The sequence below is a fragment of the Phalacrocorax carbo genome, chromosome 5 (genome assembly GCF_963921805.1).
Source record: "Phalacrocorax carbo chromosome 5, bPhaCar2.1, whole genome shotgun sequence".
Taxonomy (NCBI): Eukaryota; Metazoa; Chordata; class Aves; order Suliformes; family Phalacrocoracidae; genus Phalacrocorax; species Phalacrocorax carbo.
In genome coordinates, this window is record NC_087517.1 from 26896634 (window position 1) to 26916407 (window position 19774).

At 35.5% G+C, this 19774-nt stretch overlaps 1 protein-coding gene across 1 annotated transcript in view; it reads right to left on the minus strand.

Annotated features, from left to right (window-relative positions):
* Nucleotides 1-19774, minus strand: part of CCDC141 (coiled-coil domain containing 141) — a 101172-nt gene that overhangs the window by 75240 nt on the left and 6158 nt on the right. The window contains exons 3-4 of the mRNA XM_064451719.1: nucleotides 2798-2989; nucleotides 517-625 (exon numbers count right to left, since the gene is read on the minus strand). Of these exons, the coding sequence (XP_064307789.1) occupies nucleotides 517-625; nucleotides 2798-2989 (301 nt within the window). The remainder of the gene's footprint in view (nucleotides 1-516; nucleotides 626-2797; nucleotides 2990-19774) is intronic.

A 19774-nucleotide genomic window follows, 5' to 3' on the forward strand; every position in this document is an offset into this window, starting at 1 on the left:
AAAGCAGAGGGGAAAGTTCTCCCTTGGCCACTCTCAAGAAAGAAACTGTTGGACTTAGCAGGAGATTGTTACTAGAGCTGGTCAGAAATTTTCTAATGGCAAGTTTTCCATAGGAAAATGCTAATTCATTGATAGCTATGATAACTTTGATGGGTTTTCCCATGGAACAGAAGAATGGTTTTACAACTTGCATGCCAATCAGCACTAAAAGTCAGCTTGGTTTCTTAGCAGCTCACCTGACCAGGACTGCCTTGAAATCAGAATACAAACTTACCACTGGTTGCTCTGCAGCAACAAAGATGGAACAATAAGAGAGCTAGCTCAAAGCCAGAAGTTTCATATCTTTCAGGAGACCTGATAGAGAGTTATTTCACCATTATATTTTTCCAAATAGAATATTTTCATATTTGTTCTAAGACTTTTTAAAAAAAAAAAATACGCACATGAAGAGTAAAATTGTCCTTCAAGGAGTCAGTGCACGATCACACACCATCAGGAGTGGAATACTGTTTGTACCTTTTGTATGATGCTCTTGTTGCAGAAGGAGTTCTCTCAAAGAGTCAATATTGTCAAACTCTTGGGTGTTTTTCAGGAAATCTTCAACTTGGTCAATTTTAACAGCAAACTGAATTAAGAAAACAAAGGATGGGAAGAAACATGATATAATTTTCTTCTGCAGAACTCCATCATAATCTCTGTATTATAAGGAAAGTTCACGAGAATTTGAAAATTCTTGGAAAAATGCATTTTTAGTGACTGCTAGATACAGATGCTTTGTGGCCTCTATGCACCGTCTGGTTTTTTAAGGTTCTCATTGCTGAGGGAACCCAAATTTCAGTTGACATACTCTGTAATTAGTTTGTCACTTCTTGAATCATATTTTCTACCTAGCCTTCAGACCCACTGAAAATAAATTCTTATAGAAAAATCTGTTATTTTCAAAGCTTTCAGTAAAAACATTTAACATGAATGAAGCATTTAACTATGTCTCCTTCCCAGAACTTCTTTCTAATGTTAAAATATTGGGGGAGGGGGCGGGGGGGGGGGGGGGGAACCACCACAAAACCAAAAAAACATTTAAGGGCTACATAAAATCTTCAAAAGCAATCTTTTTGAAGGCAGAAATGAGTAGCAAATTTAAATTAATGAATATTATGGTAAATAGTAATTAATTGTAGTGGGGAAACAACATCTCTGTAATGAATACTCAGGTTACTCCTTTACAGACCATTTTTCCATGGATTCCATATTTTAAATATGCTGTGTTTCAGGGAGATCTGGAGCAGATTCGGTAATCTACTGAAATTCTTAAAACTGAGATAGGAATTCTTTGTTTGGCTTCCACCTTTGCATATGCAATTCCAAGTATGAGTAGCTAAGAGAGAGTTGAGACACATATTCTGAATCTTAGCCAACTTTGTCAATTCTACTGCTTCATTTCAAGAATGAAGAAACCAGGAGAGTTCAGACTTGTTTTAAAGTGTAAGCAGAGATGCTGAAACCTATGGTGAAATTAAGGAAGATGAAAAGCCAGCACTCGTTTTGCTGTCTTTTCTGTTGTTCCACATTTTTCCCAACTCTTGATCTGCATGCTATATAAGAAAACCATTAAGTATCGACATTTGAGATTTCAACATTTGAGATGTGAGTTCCAATTTTCACTAAAGACTATTCTTGATATATGTTTGTGTTTTATCATAATAAAATAAAGATTTCCATAATCACAGGCTATAATTTAAAGAAAAGCCTTTCCATAAGAGGTTTCAGTGACTCCTATTTAAATCAATATTGCATTTCTTCTTCCCTTCTATAATATATTCTATAATGGGTGTGATTTGTGCTGTGCTCCAGCTGTTGCATTTTGTTTTAATGATATAAGCCTGTTGCCGGGGGAATTCAGCTAGCCCCTTAAGGATTTATTCTGCAGTAGGTCAACCTTCGGTAGTACAGAATTTATTATAGCGATACTTAGCCAACTCTGTACTAATTTCTTTGTATAATACACATAGCCAGGACAAAACAATTAGTAGATTGTTGATCTTGGAGTTCTTAGGACATTAGCAGTAGAATGGTTGCTTCTGTAATGTATAGGTGGCACCGGGCTACTGTGGAAACAAAATTATCAGGGAGAATTATTAAACTCAAACTCTAGGGATGTCGGGAAAACTGAATGTGGGGCTACACACAGCGAGCATGGAATCCCTCTCCACTTTAGCTCCCTGTGTATCACTGAATTATAATGAAATACAGAGAAATGGATAAACAGGGAAAGACAACGCTGAAGTCTTTCTCTAGGCTCACACAATTGTCCTTTTGTGCACATCTGCACATGGAAGTCTCAGGTAAAGGACTGGCAGGGTAGACTTAGTTTATTTTGCATAATTACAGTAGCTGTTTTGATATTTCAGTGTAAAACCTTAAATGGACAATTTTCAGTAAGCATTAGTGAAGGCCTCTGAGAATTCAGGTCTTTCAATGCCATATTTTGTATCATAAGGAATGAATTTTGCAAAATGTCCATAGCCACTGAATTACGTCTTTTAGGTTTTGGTCCAGTTCCATTTGTCACTGCCATTTTCCTGTCAAGCACAAATTTTAGAGATACCATGACTAAAATATTTCTTGAAGCCTACATTGTTTTTTGTTCAGTTTCATCCTGAACTATCCAAAAGGTGCAGAAGGAAGGGTGCATCTAGAACAATGAACATATATAACAGAGTAAAATTACAGTGGACAACAGACTACCCATAAGATGTGGGAGGTTTCAAATTAAGAGTCATTTGATTTAAATACAAACCTCCAGAGCATTTTCAAAGAACACTGAAGTAAGTTCCAGAAGCGCCTGTCGCTTCTCTAACATAATGACAAGGGCATCCCATGCATCCCCAAGGGTCTCTGCCATGGCATCATAAACCTGACTCTTTTCTTTGTTCTCCTCTGCAACCTTGTCTGCTTCATGCAGCAGATCCCATACCTGGTCTTCCAAAGCCTGGAAAAAAAAAAGTAAAATCTGTAAACAGAATCCAAAACATTGTGCTGATACTGGTGTCAAGATACGTCTTCAGTGGGTCTGATTAACTACCCAAAAGCCTCCTACTCCTGCTTTATTTCCAGTTCCTAGTGATTGCAGTGTAGCTGTTCCTGCATGTTTCATAGCAAGCTTCTGAAATTCATCTGCACTTAAGAGGCAATATTTTTAGGAAATTTAAAACAAGTGTTAAGAGAATTTATCATTCTATCTCTAATATTTAGATTCAAATAGGTTTACATGTCCTTAAACACAGATCTTCCTGGAAGTGGTAGCAATGCAGATATTTTGGATCCTCTTTCATATGCCATCATATCACATTACCTAACATTACAAGATTTAAGAGCTTGTAAGGTTACTTACTCATAAGTTTCCAATGACTTCAACATAATCCAAACAACAGTAGCTTGAACATATGCATGTATTCTCCAGAAAAACACCAAATTTATGCAATGTTTCAAGTTCAGCTGACTGCATTGCTTAAGCTGACCACCAAATAATAATACTCTATTGTCAAGAAAACCATTTTACTGTGTTTCATTCCATTTACTAATCTCACCATGTGAAAGATAACTGCTGGGCCATTTCCAGCTTATGTTAAAAACCTTCAGTGTGTCAGAAAAATTTATTAGCATTTGTTCTATATTCTTCCCCCCTCCCCCATCTCAGATTTTATTATGAGCATGAATTAATAAAGTGCCAATTTCTGCTGTTATTACAGGTGCTATCACATGAATGCGTAATGTGAAAAGAAATCTCTGTTAGGCAAATTACAATCTATGATAACTCATTCTCCTGACACAGACTCTAATAAAGGTAAAAGAATTGTAAAATTTGAAATTCTCCTGACAGATCCAACTGAAAAGAGGAAAATGCAGAAAACTTTATTGTTCTAAACACAGAACCATAACTTCCAGTCCTCCCTAGACCTTGTATACTACACAAAGATGTCAGCTTGAATTGAAGAGGCTCATCAGTTCTCTGTAAAAGCAGTACTACAAGAACAGTATAATAAACTATGGAATTTTTATTCTTTCTTTGAAAAAATAGACTGAATTATTTTAACTTTACAGACAACAAACTATGAAGACAGCAGTAAAATTAACAAGCATAAGAGCAGCTCCAACAAACCCATCTTTTTCTGCAGTATATAGAAAAGTCGCTCAGCAACATGAACGCATGATTACTGTTTGGTGAGAAACCCATCAAAAAGAGCATCTGATCAAAAGCCAGTGTTCTAGAAAGCAATACACACTCTATTTTATTTTCTGAATACCAGGAATGGGATCTGCTGCTTTCTAATTTGTCTGTAAAACCTATTTTTTTTTTGTTCTGTTGAATCCCCATTCTGATTGCCTCATAATATCACAGAATCACAGAATGGTAGGGCTTGGAAGGGACCTCTGGAGATCACTTTGTCCAACCCCCCTGCTTGAGCAGGCACACCCAGAGCAGGGGGCACAGGAACGCATCCGGGCGGGTTTTGAACGTCTCCAGGGAAGGAGACTCCACACCCTCCCTGGGCAGCCTGTGCCACTGCTCTGTCACCCTCACAATAAAGAAGTTTTTTCTCATGTTTAGCTGGAACTTCCTGTGTTCCAACTTGTGCCCATTGACCCTTGTCCCTTGGCTGAAGAGAGTCCTGTCCCATCATCCTGACACCCACCCTCTACGTATTTATATGTATTGATAATATGCGAAGAAAAGCTCAAATCCCCCAAACACTACATATTCTGTATTTAAGTAGAAATCTAATTAACATTTATTTTAAATGATGCTTTGAATTTAAATTAGGTCATTTGCATGGAGTAGATACTGTCACTCTGATATAAACCAGTTGCTATCAATAGTTACATCTCCATTATACCTCAAGGAGACAAGGATTAGATCAGGAAAAACAGTTGGCCTTGGGAATCTAATCCAGAGTACTCCAGTCAAGTTTTATTCAAGAATATTTATCTAGCTGCCAAGGTAACTAAGGGTTGCTGCAGGTGTTCTAGTTTTGTATGCAGTAGTCAGAATCCTTATTATTAGAAATAAAAAGCAAAGTAGCATTGACTCATCATAAATTTTAAACCACAAAGATTATATGCTTGTAAAAGTAATAAAATTTAAAACCCAGCTTCATCAAAACAATGATAATGGTAAGTTAATGAACTGAGCTCATGAAAATTTTAAATGAAAATCCATCTTTCACTGTAATCTTTAACACAGTTCTTTCAACTCTTTCTTGGTTTTTCTTTTATTGGTTTGCATCATTATTTCTCAATTATTTTTATACTGTCAAAGCTATAAAATTATGTTGTCCATGTAATACTGGGTTTCCTAAATGTACGCACCATCTCCTCAGAGCCAAAGCCTTGGTTCTTTGTTCAACCTCAAAGAAAAGCTAAATTCCAAGTACTAACTGCCAAGAACTACCTGTGTTGGATAAATCCTGGTTAACAGACGTGAAGGAAGTTTGTTTTGTTTCCTAGCACCTAGAAGAAAAGGTCTTGTGAGTGTCTTGTGGAATCTTTAAGGCCAAAGTGTAGAATAAAAGAAATATAATGACAGAAGATGAATGAATGAAATACACAAGGATGTGACTTCATCACCCTTTGATGACAGGGTAGGATGAAGTTAATGTAGACATACTTCAGAGTGCTAACTGGATATAGCTGAAAATGCTTTACCAATATTTTTGATGTAAAATGGTTTTCAAAATTCTTTATGCCAAGTCTTTGCCTTCAGCAGATAAGTTTGGCTTCATTTGAGAAAGTGAGTGCCATAAACTAAAAATTAAAAACATGGAAAATTCTGCTGTGATGACACCGTTCATTATGTTCACTTTCCTTTACTTGTTGGGTTTCCTAATCATGACACTTCTTTCAGATATCACAGCAGTTCAGCAAAAGGACACTATAACTTATTATTGGAGAAACAATCTTATAAGGAATATTGGCTTTTAGTAGAGAATGAAGTTATGAGACACCCAAAATAGATATTCCATAAAATGACATCAAAATTATAAAGTGTTCAGTCCAAATCATACTGCTAAAAATAAAAAGCTTACTTTAAGGTTAAGTGATGGCTAGAAAACAAATCTGGAGATTTAATGTGAGCAGTCATTGTTTTCAGTTAAAAATAATAAAAAGTCAGGGATTATTTTCCGTGATATTTATCAAGGAACTGGGAAATTAGCAAAACAGTAGTATATAGTATTCTTACCTCTCTTGCAAAACAGATTACAGTTTACTGAAAATAAGGAAGGTTTGGGGATCTTTTTCCACTGGTAATTACCTTCAGAAGTAACCTACAGGCATGATGGCTGCATAACTGGGCACATCTTTGTCTACATTGTTCATTTATTTGACAACATTGCATTTTAAGTAAGGTCTTGAAATCTCCAATGGTGAATACAATACTAGCAGGAAGAAGGAAATTGCTTCATCTGGAAAGCCACTTTACCCGTCTTTTTCAGGTCCCATCCTCTGGGCCTGAGAAGTTTTCCATTTTTCCCCTGTTTGTTAACTTCAGACAGACAGAATTTTCACAATAGAAACAGATCAAGAACATCAAAGGCAAGGCTGCATTACTAATGCCGTGACATTTCTATTGTGTTATATAATGCTAGTAAAATTGGTAGACGCATGTGCTATTTCGCTCTCATCTAACTAATTATGCCACTAAATTTGTTTCTACGCTGTTGCACAAGGAATACTAATGAACAATTTCTGTAATTGAAGCCATTTGCCAATAGGTAAATGAGCACACATAACACTAATATGCTGCTGTTCCTGTTATCATTCCATACATTTCACAGGCAACATAAAGGCAGAATATGACATCTACATTCCTTCAAAACAGATCTAGATATTGATTCTCAAGACCTATTTTGAAAACACAGCCAGACTGCTTGCATGATGATTTTAAACGGCTACCCTAGTAAAAGCACAGTATAAAACAATTTTTTTATTACCATGAAGACACAGTCAAGGATAATTTGACTAGCTTTTCAGACACATAAGACAGGAATTTATTATAATTTTCCATATCACTCTGCATTGTTGTCTGTCCAATTTCATCAAAATAATCAATATTTTCTAACTATGTATGACAATGTAACATGAAATGCCTAGAGCTCTGTCTGTCTACAGGACACAGAAATGTTTTACTCTTTCCTAACAGCTCACCTTACTCAGAGTGATAGCACTGAAGACCCAAATTCAACACTAACACTATTTTACATTTAGAAAAAGAATATTCTAGAAGAATCATGACTGGAAAATAAGAGATTAATTTTTAAAAAGCTATAAAAATGGAAAATAAATAAGGTTTATAGATTTCTTTTATTTTTTCAATAGCTTAACTACTGGTAAATGAAGGCATATGAAGAGACCATAAAGAGAAAACAAAATAACAAACAAAGGTTTCAATTGCAGACTGGGTCATTCTCCATTCTTGTCATTTATCACCCAACACCAGCTGCTATGTCTTAAGTTTGTTTTCAAATAGACCTAAAATTCAGGACTATTACAACAAATTACCTCAATGTGGCTTTCTAAGACTTTGAATTTGAGTCACTCGTACGATGTTTTAGTAAGAAGTACAAGTTCATGTCAGAGTTCAAGTACTAAATATCAGCTTGCTTTTCTATGGTGTTAAAATTTTCATCATTTGGATTGTTCTAAAATTTGGTGAGAAGTCTGGAAACTGGTGAGGATACTTGCTTCTCTGGGCAGCTACCTACCCACAACAGGCAAGGGATAAACCAAATCCACAGTTTTAACAATTGATATCATGGGTCAGACTCGTCCCCTCACTTTCCAGCGACTTCAAGAGGCTTACAGAGAGCTGGGGTCCCTGAAAACCCCCAATTTATTTCCAACCTGCAAAGTGTGGCTCTAGCGAAGAGGGAAACCATCAGATTGTTTCTTGAAGCAGTTATTTACTAGGTGAGGAAAGAAACATAAAGCAGTGTGGAGTGTACAGACCACTCAGCCTCAGAGATAGCTATTACTGAAAAAGCCATTTGTCCTCTGTTTCTTTGACCCCTCTGCATTTTGTTCAAGGTCAGTTCAGCAGATGTTGCCGCCCAGGGTTGAGATAACCCAAAGACAGCTTTTTGCTTCCCAAACTACTTCCCTCTTTGCTATGTGTGCTGTGCTCCATCACAGATTCTGACACCCCCAAAAGGTTCTAAAGAATGTGAAGAGTCAAGTAATTTTTTTTTAACTACTAAGTTAAAATTATTTCATGTTATAACACATGAAAGTCTACCCTCTTATTTATAGGTAGGCATTTTTAGTTGCCATCTATAGACTAAAAAGTTGCTTTCAAACATGCTGATATATTTGTATAGCTCTGCTGCTACAGAATTATCCCCTTTCAACATTATCTATAAAATATTACGTAGCTAAGGTTGGCTTTGAGGGGGGAAAAAAAAAGATGCTTTCTACTGCACGGAGCATACCAAGGCATGAACTATCCACAATATTTCTCAATCTTGGTAAATCTTATGTACAGCTACAAAAAGTTCCACTAAAGTATCAGCATCTGATCTTCACATTTCATTTCAGTGTAATCTTCAACAGAAAAGCTACTGAATTTATGGATTTTAGACTCATCAAGCCATTTCATGTAGCAATAATAAAAGACAAAACCCAAAAACATCTTATAGCCTGATCAAGCCTGAAAAGTCAAGTCAAACTTTCTCCATAGTCAAATATTCCAGAACTGCTTAGAGTACAGGAAAATTTTGTCAGGGGTATGTAGAAAGTGGCATTTCTTTGTGCATCATAAACATCTGTTCACTTTTACTCCTGGCTGTACATAATCCCAGCTGCGAAAAGGAAAGAGGAAAAAGGAGCCAAACAGGAAGAACCTGGGTCAGAAGAAGTTATGCATTTCTGAGCCAGCAGCACCTGGAGCAGATGCAAGAGCTTCCCTTCCAATTGTCTCACTACAAAACCAGATCAAAGTAATGAGTTAACCATATGTTGAATACCACTGCTCATAAAGATTTACTACAGATTGTCTTCAAACCTTTTTTTTTTTAGTCAAATAGATCACCAAGATCTCATTACATTGTATTAAACTGAAATTAATATCTCTTCACTTGGAAAGCTTACTTCTAACGAATAATTTATTTAAAAAATTCAGGTGAAAGGGCTGTGAGATATTTGACAAAACTGTACCACAGCAATTCATAAACTGAAACTCATGGCACTGTGCAAGAATCATACTTTTATAGTGCAGGAACTGTATTTACTGCAACATTAATAATAAGCCCTAACAGTAAATTTACTGTAACTGTAGCCATCTCTAGTTTAATCAAGCCCTCTCCTTTTTCTTAATCTTGTCTCCTGTCCTTGCCAATTTGAGCGTGCTTATCCACAGCGCTGCCAGTTTGCAGCAGTATTGTTTCAGAGAAAATGGTGCAGCAATGGGTAAGTCTACACCACGGTATCGGTTTTGAGAGCAGCTGGTGAAGACATGACTAAGGTAAAATTTAAGTCACTAATTCAGCGGACTGCAGTGCTAGTAGCCTAGAGCTTAGTGCTAGCGCGGTGTTTACTTCTCAAGTTGTTTTTACTGCTTTCACTGAGGTGGTATCTTCTCTAAAAGCTGGGGCCAAGCATTTCTGCCATCTGCACTGTAAACCCTTTAGTGCAGTGCAGCTTAAAAAAAGATCTGAAAACAATCCCAGCGCAAATTACCACTTCTTGCCACAGGATGCTTGGAACTTAACTAAGCATTATAGGGCTTTGAGCACAAGAAATGCACCAGCTGCAAATGAACAAACCCTGTTCTTGATAGGCATAAAATGACCCCTAGAAATGTTTCTAAAGGTATACAAGTAAAGTTTGGCAGTTTTAGTGGAAGCATCAGGTAATTGTGGTTCATACTACTGCTGCTACACTGCTAACTATGCCTAAGACAGTTGATTTAAAGTTAGTTCACAGGTGTCTACACAAGGTGTAAGCATAAGATAAACCTTCTGTCAGACTCAGAATATAGCATTCAAAACGGAAACAACATAGCTTTATAATAACCCAATTACTACATTACTGATTTGCAGCAAAGTATCCAGAAGTTTTTCATTACTGCACACAGTACTGTTTAACTTCTGAAGAAGTCAATTGCTCCCGTACCTTATTAGTTCTTGAACAGTTTCATGGTCCCACCTTCACTTATATACGTAAGAAATTGTGAAGTACTAAATCCAGTTAGAGTTTTGGCATTGTCTTGAGCTTACAAAGCTGATCACATGCTTATAGACAAGAATATCTAAAGTTACTGGCATAGTTAAAGTGTAATTGTAGCATATATAGCTAGAATTATTAATATACTTATTTGACCTAATCCTGCTCTACAAGTGTAATTGGCTTTCCTTATTTATGCTTTCGGTGCAATGTGAAGTTTAATTCATAAATTTTAATTTCTAAAATTCAAGTTAGCTAAGAAAAACCCGAAAATATAGTGCAGGAAAGAGAGTTATACTGCAGTTATTACCAAATCCATGCTCATTCCACAGCTGATTAGATGTTTTTCAGACAGTATATGTTATTCAAAGAAGAGGGAAAAAAATGAAAACCGAAACCTGCTTTCTTGGCGCTGGAGCCAAAGAACTGCCTTTTTTTAACCCTTGTACAATATGTTTAAGAAATACTTACAACCTGTCAAAGCAACTAAAGCTGTGGGGGGGAATATAAATAGATAATCAATGCGTTTTTAAGGTATATTTCTGTTACTCTGCAATTTCATGTAATCATTATAGGTTTTGGTTTCCTTTTTGTTATATCAAAAACCTGTCTTTCAGTAAAACTACTAATGTTCAATTAACTCATATTTTTATGTAGAGTTTAACTTAAAACAACTCTTTAAAAATGTCTAGCAGTTTTCTCCCAAACCAATAGAGTTTTCCTGTACAATAAGAGAGGTGTGCAGCGAGCAGCATTTTACCCTTCCAGGACAATGAAAACGTATTGACCATTTCTGCTTTTCTTCAGTTGGCAAAACTTCCCACTTAAATAGCTTCAAAAAAACACCAAGTGCTGGACAAATGGGCAGAATAAATCACTGCCTTGCATTGGCAAGTCAGAAACAGTGCTAAAACAACAATGGCAGAGTTATTTGGGTAGCTTACGCAAGGCTGCTCCTGGGCATCTGTTTTACAGGTATAAACTGCTTGTAGTAGACTCTGTTTCCTAACAAATGCTTGGAGTCATTTATTACGAGGAGAGTCAGTGAATCTCTCAGACTAAGAAACCATTACTGGGTGCTGTATCTTCAAGTATTTTCAATTCAACATTGCTTACGCTAGCTAATTAAACTGATGAATAAAAATTACCTTTTTTTTAAAGCTTCCCATCATAGTTATTGCAACCAATCATAGAAATCTCTGACTTGGAATTTGGTCATTATTTAGCTGAAAAATCACCGTTTGCAGGTAAAGCTCCATGGTCTTTACAGGCTTTTTTCAGACTTACACGTAGTATTTTTATTTTTCAGAACATGGCCAAATAACAATGCTTACTAGCATATGCAAATCCACTCTCCTACCTCTACATCCTAATATTTCACAAAGCTATTTGCACTCTGAAGCATAAGCTTTGATCCTTCGGGTGCAAGGAAATCAATGCTGCTTTAGCTCTTTTGGTCTCCCCTCTGACTTCCAAAGAGGCTAGAGCAGGCTCATACATTTAACCAGAGCTTTGAGATCTGCTTCATTTCTTAAGTAAGTTTATCAATTTTATCAAAATTTTACTGAAAATGTACTCAAGTTGATTCAAGGAAACACAAAATTCATTTGTCTGATGACATTTAGACAACAACCAGCACTTAAAAACAAAACCAAAATGAAACAAACCATAGCCCAGAAACCCCCAGAAACCCCCAGCAGTAGGTAGAAAGAATTATTTATGCTGACCTTTGACAGGCTTTTTTTAAAGGAGAAAGGACTAAAGGTAACTTTTAACTGTGCCTGGGCTTTAGAATACCAATGTTGGTAGACTCTGCTGAGGAAATTCAGAAGATTCCCACATGCCCTGGGAAAGGTGATATCCTACAGACCTCTCCCATCATACTATGGAAGACCCAGGATCTGAACTTACTTCATCAGGGTCAGCTATGGCGCTAAACTGAATTTGGTCCTCAGCGTTTTTTCACACTCGGGTAACAGCAATTAAATCACTTCTACACTCATGATGGATGTTTGACTCATCAGAAAAAACAACATACTGAGAAGCTAGTTCATTAAACAAGTAAAGGGAGATTTTGTAAAATATTTTTATCTTTGAGTATCTGTACACTTACTACTAAAATACCACATCTCCAAGATAAGATACTGACATCCTTTGTTTAATAAAATTGACTAACAGAGAAGCAATTAATTGATAGCCTCTGTTCAGAAGTTAAGGTATACAGAGAGGTGTCATTTCCTATGCAGCATGAAAGACTTGTATTTTCTTCCAGAGAATTGAGTGCAGTAACAAGTATTTCATCTTATCTTGTCAGCGAATTGCATGGCATGAAAGGGCAGAGAATGGCTTGGGCAAGCAGCTGTCAAACACAATCAATACGTCTAAAAAATAAATGCTACTTCTAAAACAGACATTTTAATAGTACTGGATAAAAAGTTGAAGTAAAGCACTAAGAGAAGCCATTATTATGTATCTTCCTTCATGAAGCATAAAATGGTTACATGCACAACTACTCTATAAAAATAGTGGCATTCATTAATTATCCAGCATGAGATTTTCTTAACGTTCTGGGCCAGCTCTGTAACGAATAAAACATAACAGGAATTAAATGAGTATGTGATACTGCTAGTCTCTTTACTAATTCAAAATCTTAATATTAATCTATGAAAAGAATTGTCACGACCCAATACTGACATATTAAAAAGAAGTAAAATATTTTCAGAACTTCACGCACGGATTGCTTGCCAGCAGTAAGTTAATTTCCCCCAAATTATCATACCACTTTCACAGCTGTCCTGAATACACTGTGCAAAAACAGGTGGCATTTGAGGAAGCTCCATTTGGAATTTCTTGACAAAGTCTGACTTTTTAAAGAGCTGAGCACTTTATATTTTGAAATAAAACTAGGCATGCATTTATCCTGACATTACATCAGCTTCAACATAGTAAATAGACATTTCAAATGTTAAATATTTTTTAACTACTCAGGGTGGACACTGTAAAACTGGCATATGGCCCAGAAGTAGATTTCCTTCTTTTAGAAGACTTTTTTTTCTGAACAGGTTGTTAATTAACATTTGTACCTGACCAGTATGCTACATTTTCCAGTAATTGATTAGCTGTGAGGCAGATAATCCTTAAAACAGAGAAAACTGCAATAACTCTTGAAAACTACCAGTCATGCTTCATGCAATTATTCTTTTTAATTACTGTGTGATGAATTCAAACCCAACCAAAGAATATTTGAAAGGTAAAGCAAACTAAACTGCCATATTTAACAAAAGGCAAGAGCAGTGTGCATAAAGTTACAAAAAAGAATTAGAAATTTGTTCATGTGTAATAACATTTTAGTTTTTGTAACTGATTCATGGAAATTTTGAAATACAGACTTAATATTATCTTTAATCTCTACTGAAAAACGTTCACACATTTAAAACAGCTGTGGTTGTTTTTTTTTTTAAAACAGCTCCTGTAATACTACAAAAACTTAATATAGTATCAAAACAGTTGTCATTTTGTCTGTTACTCCAGCAACAGAACACAGCTGCATTTTGAGAAGACAGACTAGTAAAAAAGAGAAATATTTTGCAGGAAACTATACCTCATTGAGGAAGAGTTCAAATACATAAGATGGTCTTCAGAGTCCTGTTATGGTTTTATTGCCATGAGTTTGAAATTATGCTTTCCACAACTGTCAAAGACATTAGTTACTGTGTACTTCTCAAATATTTATCCTCCACTATTTCAGTTTCTATATACTACATATGGGAATATTTAATTTTTAAATGAAGTAGTCTAATATTACTGGTTTTATATTTTTCACCTGTGAAATATAAACAACTGTCAACACAGAATGATAGAATAATTTAGGTTGGTAGGGACTTTACAGGTCATCTGTCCAACCCCTTGCTCAAGTTACTCAAGGACTTATCCCATTAAGTCTTGAACACCTCCAACAATGGAAATTCCAGAACTTCTCTGGGCAACCACTTCATAACCAAACTCTTTTTCCTAATATCTAAATGGAATTTTCTTTTTTCCAACTCGTGTCTCTTGTCCTAGAGGAAAACTTAGTAAGAGGAAAAAAGTGTATTTCTATTGTAAAAAATGATGAGTCATGGGAAGCAAACTATTTCACAAAAACCTGAATTTTTATGAAGGGCTGTTTTTTAATTGAATTAACTTAATAGAACTTTCCAGTAAAGACTTAACTTGATTTCAATAATTTTTGGAATCAGATCCTTCAGTTTTCTGTTTTGGCATGATTTCTCAAATAAAAAGATGTATTTATTGTGAGCAGAAACAAATTTGGAACGAAAAGTCTGGTTTTGTGTTTGTTTTATTTTTCCAATTTGAATGGAAAACTAGAGTATGTGGTGCTGTTATTTCTCAAATTAACAACTATGTGATATGAACATGTCCAGAGTACTTTTCACTTCATGTGTTATTCATATGCCATTTCTTTCTTTTTATGAACTTTCACTCCTTGTGAACACACAAAAAAAATGAGACTGGTACATTTCTCTTAGGGCACAAAGTTTGACAGTATAAGGAATGCCTAACACATAGTCAAAGAGGGGTTTGTGCAAATATGCAACTTCTGTTGGTCTCAGTAAAACCGTGTCAGAAAAGCACTGTTTTAAAAACTACAGGCCAATTTCAATTTCTATGTGAGATGCTGGTTTTCCTTTCCACTTCCGCACCACTGTATTCACTATATCAAAAAAGAACATTGGTAGCTTAAAAAGAACAACATTCTGGTTAAGATTTACTGAGAGGAAGCTAACAGAAATGGAGTCCCACGACTGCAGCATGCATGCTATCTGGTAGCGCAGCAGTTGTAAGCCACACAACTCTTCCCCCACTCATTTTCAGGGCACATTTGGGTATGGTATTGTAGCAAAGACAGAATGTGAATAGCTGAAGGTCTAGAAACATCTTTTTATGTAAGCTGTGATGGATGGTATAGCTTTTGTATTCATTTGTTCGCAGCCCATTAGTTGGGTACTTTATGTTTGGTTAAAAGAGCATGAAAAGAGAGGGCAAAATTGTCTTTTGCCTTTCCTGATTGTTGTACACTAAGCATCCCTCCCTCTCTGGAGGGAAAGAAACTTTGGCCTTCTAGCATACGCATATAAGTACATTCTTACCATGTATTCAGAAAGCTTCTGGAGCGCAAAGAAAAGCGCACAGAGGAAGATACCTCACCATCAGGGAGCCTGAAGCATTGTCAGAGACTGGCAAACTCCTAAGGAGAATAAGGACTAGAGACAGATAGGACTTAAACTTCCTAGGGGCCTAGAAAGGATTGCATACAGTACGTTGCAACCCAATAATCCATATGGAGCTGCTAACATAAGGACAACACTAAGGGAAAAGATGAGATTTATGAGGACAGGGTTCAGAGAAAGGCTGACTTACAAGTGCAATAATGTTACAATAAAACATGACTCTATAGAACCCTTCTGGTGGTGTTGGTATGCTTGCTTGAAGGAAAAATTCAGAGTCATGATATTTTAGCATTAGTTCATGGAATCCTAACGCAGACTGCAATGCTTAAAATTATGGTTCTTTTTCATTATAAGATTCTGATGCTTGTGAATTTGCCAGAGAAGAATGAAAATCCATGCAATAGGATCTGTGCCATACTGGATTTTTCTGGAAAGTTTCAACACAACATAAAAATTGATCATTTCTAAAAATAACAGGAAGGAAGAATACATCATTACAAGGTACAAATTTTTCTGAAGAGCTCTAGCACACGCAGTCTGCAGCAAGGAGCTTCAGAAGCTGGAATACCCTGTGGACTGAGGAGGCATGGAATTAAAATTGTCCCTTCTTCAATTTTGAGTGCTTGTGTGTGCAGTCTTGGTAGCTTTTACCACAATAAGAAATGTAGCCATGATTAAGAATATATAATTTAGTGTACTGTTTACATATCTGTTCAGTTACTGCAGTACTAAGGAACACTGGAGCAACTGAATTTTGATTAGAAAGCTACTAAAATATACTCTCGGCCTAGCCAAAATGAGCAATGCAAAAATAGCATACCACAAAATTATAATTAGCATATCATAGAACTGAAACAAGAGTATTAAATGAAAATATATAAATTGAAAATAGGTCAAATCCTACACCTTCACTCTTCATTTTCATGAGTGGCAGACAGCTGCAAAACTTAATTCTACCAGTCTCATTACAAAAAGGACATATCCCTGTTCATGTTAAAAAATTCTCATATTACTTCAAAAATTAAAAATGCAAATATTTGAGGTCGTCTTAATTTCATAGGTAGAATTGATTTCACTCTTCCTGAACTACTTTGGTGATTTGCATCTCAAAAAAACAAAAATTTCATTCCAGTAAAGCTTTTACCTTTTTGGTTCCTAAATCCAGTCTTCATAAAAGATTATTTTCCTTCTGAAATACTATCCATTATTTCTTATTAAACAGGCAGCAGCTCCTGAATCAATCTAATTTACAACTGAAATTCATAGTCTTCAGTAGTTTATGTCAACATGAACAACAGAGATTTAAATTATCAAGATCTCAGAAGTGAAGACAGAAGTGAAGAACATCAGTAAAACAAAGATCCATGAATTTTCATTGTCTGTTAAGATGACACAATACCTGGGTCATCAAGTTCAGGCCCCTGGGCCTTAGAAACAATAATTTCAGACAGTTCTTTTCACAAATATTTCTTATTGACAATCAAAATCACCTAGGATTTTTGCCCCTTTTATTGCCACTGAAAAATCTATTTGGGACATTGCTCTGACAGAAACCTTTTCCAGCCTACCTCTTTTTAAAGATCTCCATGTGCTTCACATAATCCTATGGCAGCAGTGGCCTTCAACTTAAGCAGTTGTTCTCCTGTGCTGTTTACCCATGCAATATATTTATCAGAATCTCAGTCTTTCTGCTAATCCAAACAAAACATCATCTTAGTCCACTCTAAGAAATAAGATGATCCTCTTCCCTTTGATACCTCTGCTGGGCATCAACCTGATTTTGATGTCTGCTTTTTTCAGTATAGATGACCAGAATCCTAAATTTCCACCCATACTTCCTAATTCTCTTCAGAATAGTTGCAAGTATCAGATCCTAGACTGTTTCCACAGCAATGGTGGTTAATAGCTGTTCCACAATCGAGTAATAAACTTAAGACCACTTATGGTCTTAAGACCACTGCACAACCTTATGTTTGGATTGTTGAACTTTATAATATTTCAGTTATGATACTGCTGTTCATCTGCTTCCTCCTGACCCTCTTCCATTCATGATCAGGTTCATTTCAGGTTCACCATTCATGATGAGGTTCATGATCAGATTGCTCCCAATGAGCAATACTTCTCATTAGATCTGGATATTGGATTGCTTTGGAAGGAGAGAAATTAGAAAAAGTTCTGCCTTTTGTTCCTTTTTCCTTCTATTTCTGTCTGTCATTGTTATTTCCTGAAAACCCCGTAGGGTCTGTCAAACTGTTTGAGCAGGCTTTCATGCACAGCTGACTGGATTACACATTTCTCTCATAATTATGGAATTATACGATGTTCATCTTTAAATTCTGATCTTGCTCAGTGGTTTCTTTCCTTCTTCCTTCCCTATTTTTCTTTTCATTATTATTTTGGGCCAAATTTTACACTTCAGCTCATATTTCACATGGTACAAAGATACAGCTTCAGATTCTTGTAGTGAATATTGTAAGCTGGAATTTTCAGAGGTGTAAATGATCCTTCTCACTGAGGTGCTGCTAAAATTAATCTTTTTTTATAGGTAGTGCTGAAGTTATAATACACATAGTTATTAACTTGAAAGTAGTCATAGTATTTGTCTCCAAGTGGTTTTATTTCAGTGGGAATTTTGTTTATGCAAATATTGAAACTGGTGAGTGAGCTGAACTAGCACTAAAGAAATACTTATTAAATCTTACCTTTCCTCTTCTTTCTCTCTTCTCAAATCATCTGCAAAAATCAACTCTGCTTTATGATGAAAATGCAGGTGAACTTTGATGCTAACTGTACTGTTGGGCACCTCAATAATTAATTGTAAATATTTCAGAAGATATTAACAATTTCTTCCATAACAAATGTATTGAAAAATAAGCATTATGAAAATATTTTTACTTTAAATAACTGCAAGACTTATTTAAGATATATCAAATGCAAAATATGAGCATATTGTATTATTGCTTTTTGAAGAATGTAATTTTCTAATTTGTTTCTCTTGGATATTAGCATATAAATTGCTATCTTGCAATTTATGCTCTGTTAATTGAAGTAAATAAAATAATTAGGAGAAATCTTCAGGTTCATGAGCTAAATTAATAACAGTGTTGGTTTTAAACTTAAGTTTGTAGGTCAGATTTATTTCTGTTTTGTAGCATTTCTGCCACAGTCTCTTTAATGACAAAAAACAGAACTTTGGAAGCAAACCAAGAATGCTGCTGTTTGTCTTAGTGGGAATTTTAACATTGTCATAGCCAAAAGCATGGCAACACAAACACAGCTGCTGTCTCAAGTTTTTCTGGTTTTGATTCTTCTCAAAATTTTTTTTAAATTGTAAAGAATGAGATATCAAAACATACAGATACACATATATTTAGATTTCCAGAACATATAAACCTGCTGAAGGTCATCTAAACAAGGATGAGGTAAATGTTGGGAAGGAGACTTGCATGAAATCACAGCATTTTATGTTGTCAACAAAACTATGACTGCTGATACCGTCTAATTTAACAAAAGAGAAACAGAACATATTAGTTTAGAAACAGAACACATTAGCTGAGATGACTGAACGGTCAAATCACACAGAGAAAGGGATATGATCCCAAACCTGAAAATGTTTGTTTCTTAATCACGTTCAAAAGAAACATTTTATTTCAGTTCACGGAACCTGCAACAATGAATACATATAAGTGTTGGCGGCACCTAGACCTGCCAAACAAATTCATCAATTATAAAAGAATATGCAATTCTTTAACACTTACAAACACCAAATTTATGTCCAAAAGAAAACAAATCTGTAAGTTTGCCTAGAACAAGTGATGAACACATACAAACTTTCCTGATCAATGAGACATCATTGAACAAAATTAAGAAACAACTACAGTTTAGCTCTTAAATCACTGTTTCTAAACAAGTTTCATTAATCATCTGGGCTACTAGTAGTCAATATGACAATTCAACAAAACCAAGTAGAATAATTTCCACTATAAAGGAAATTAATATTATTATAAAAGTGAAATTTTAAGAGCACTGAAAGGAATTTTAACTAGATGTTATAAACATCATTTACATGGTTTTTTGTTTAGTCTCAGTTTTATCATCTCCTGTTCAGCATTTATTCTTTCAACTCTATTAACAATAACACGCCTGTTTCCTAAGCCATAAACTTTTGAAATAGGGATCTTTTCAAAAGTTGTATTCTGCTTTTTATTAAAATAGTAGGGTGTTCCCAATTCTCAAATTCAATGGAACAAATTTAAATCAGTAGTGAGTATGAGAGAGTACATTCTGTCAAAGGAGACTACTCTGGATTTTTTTACTAATGCCCTAAA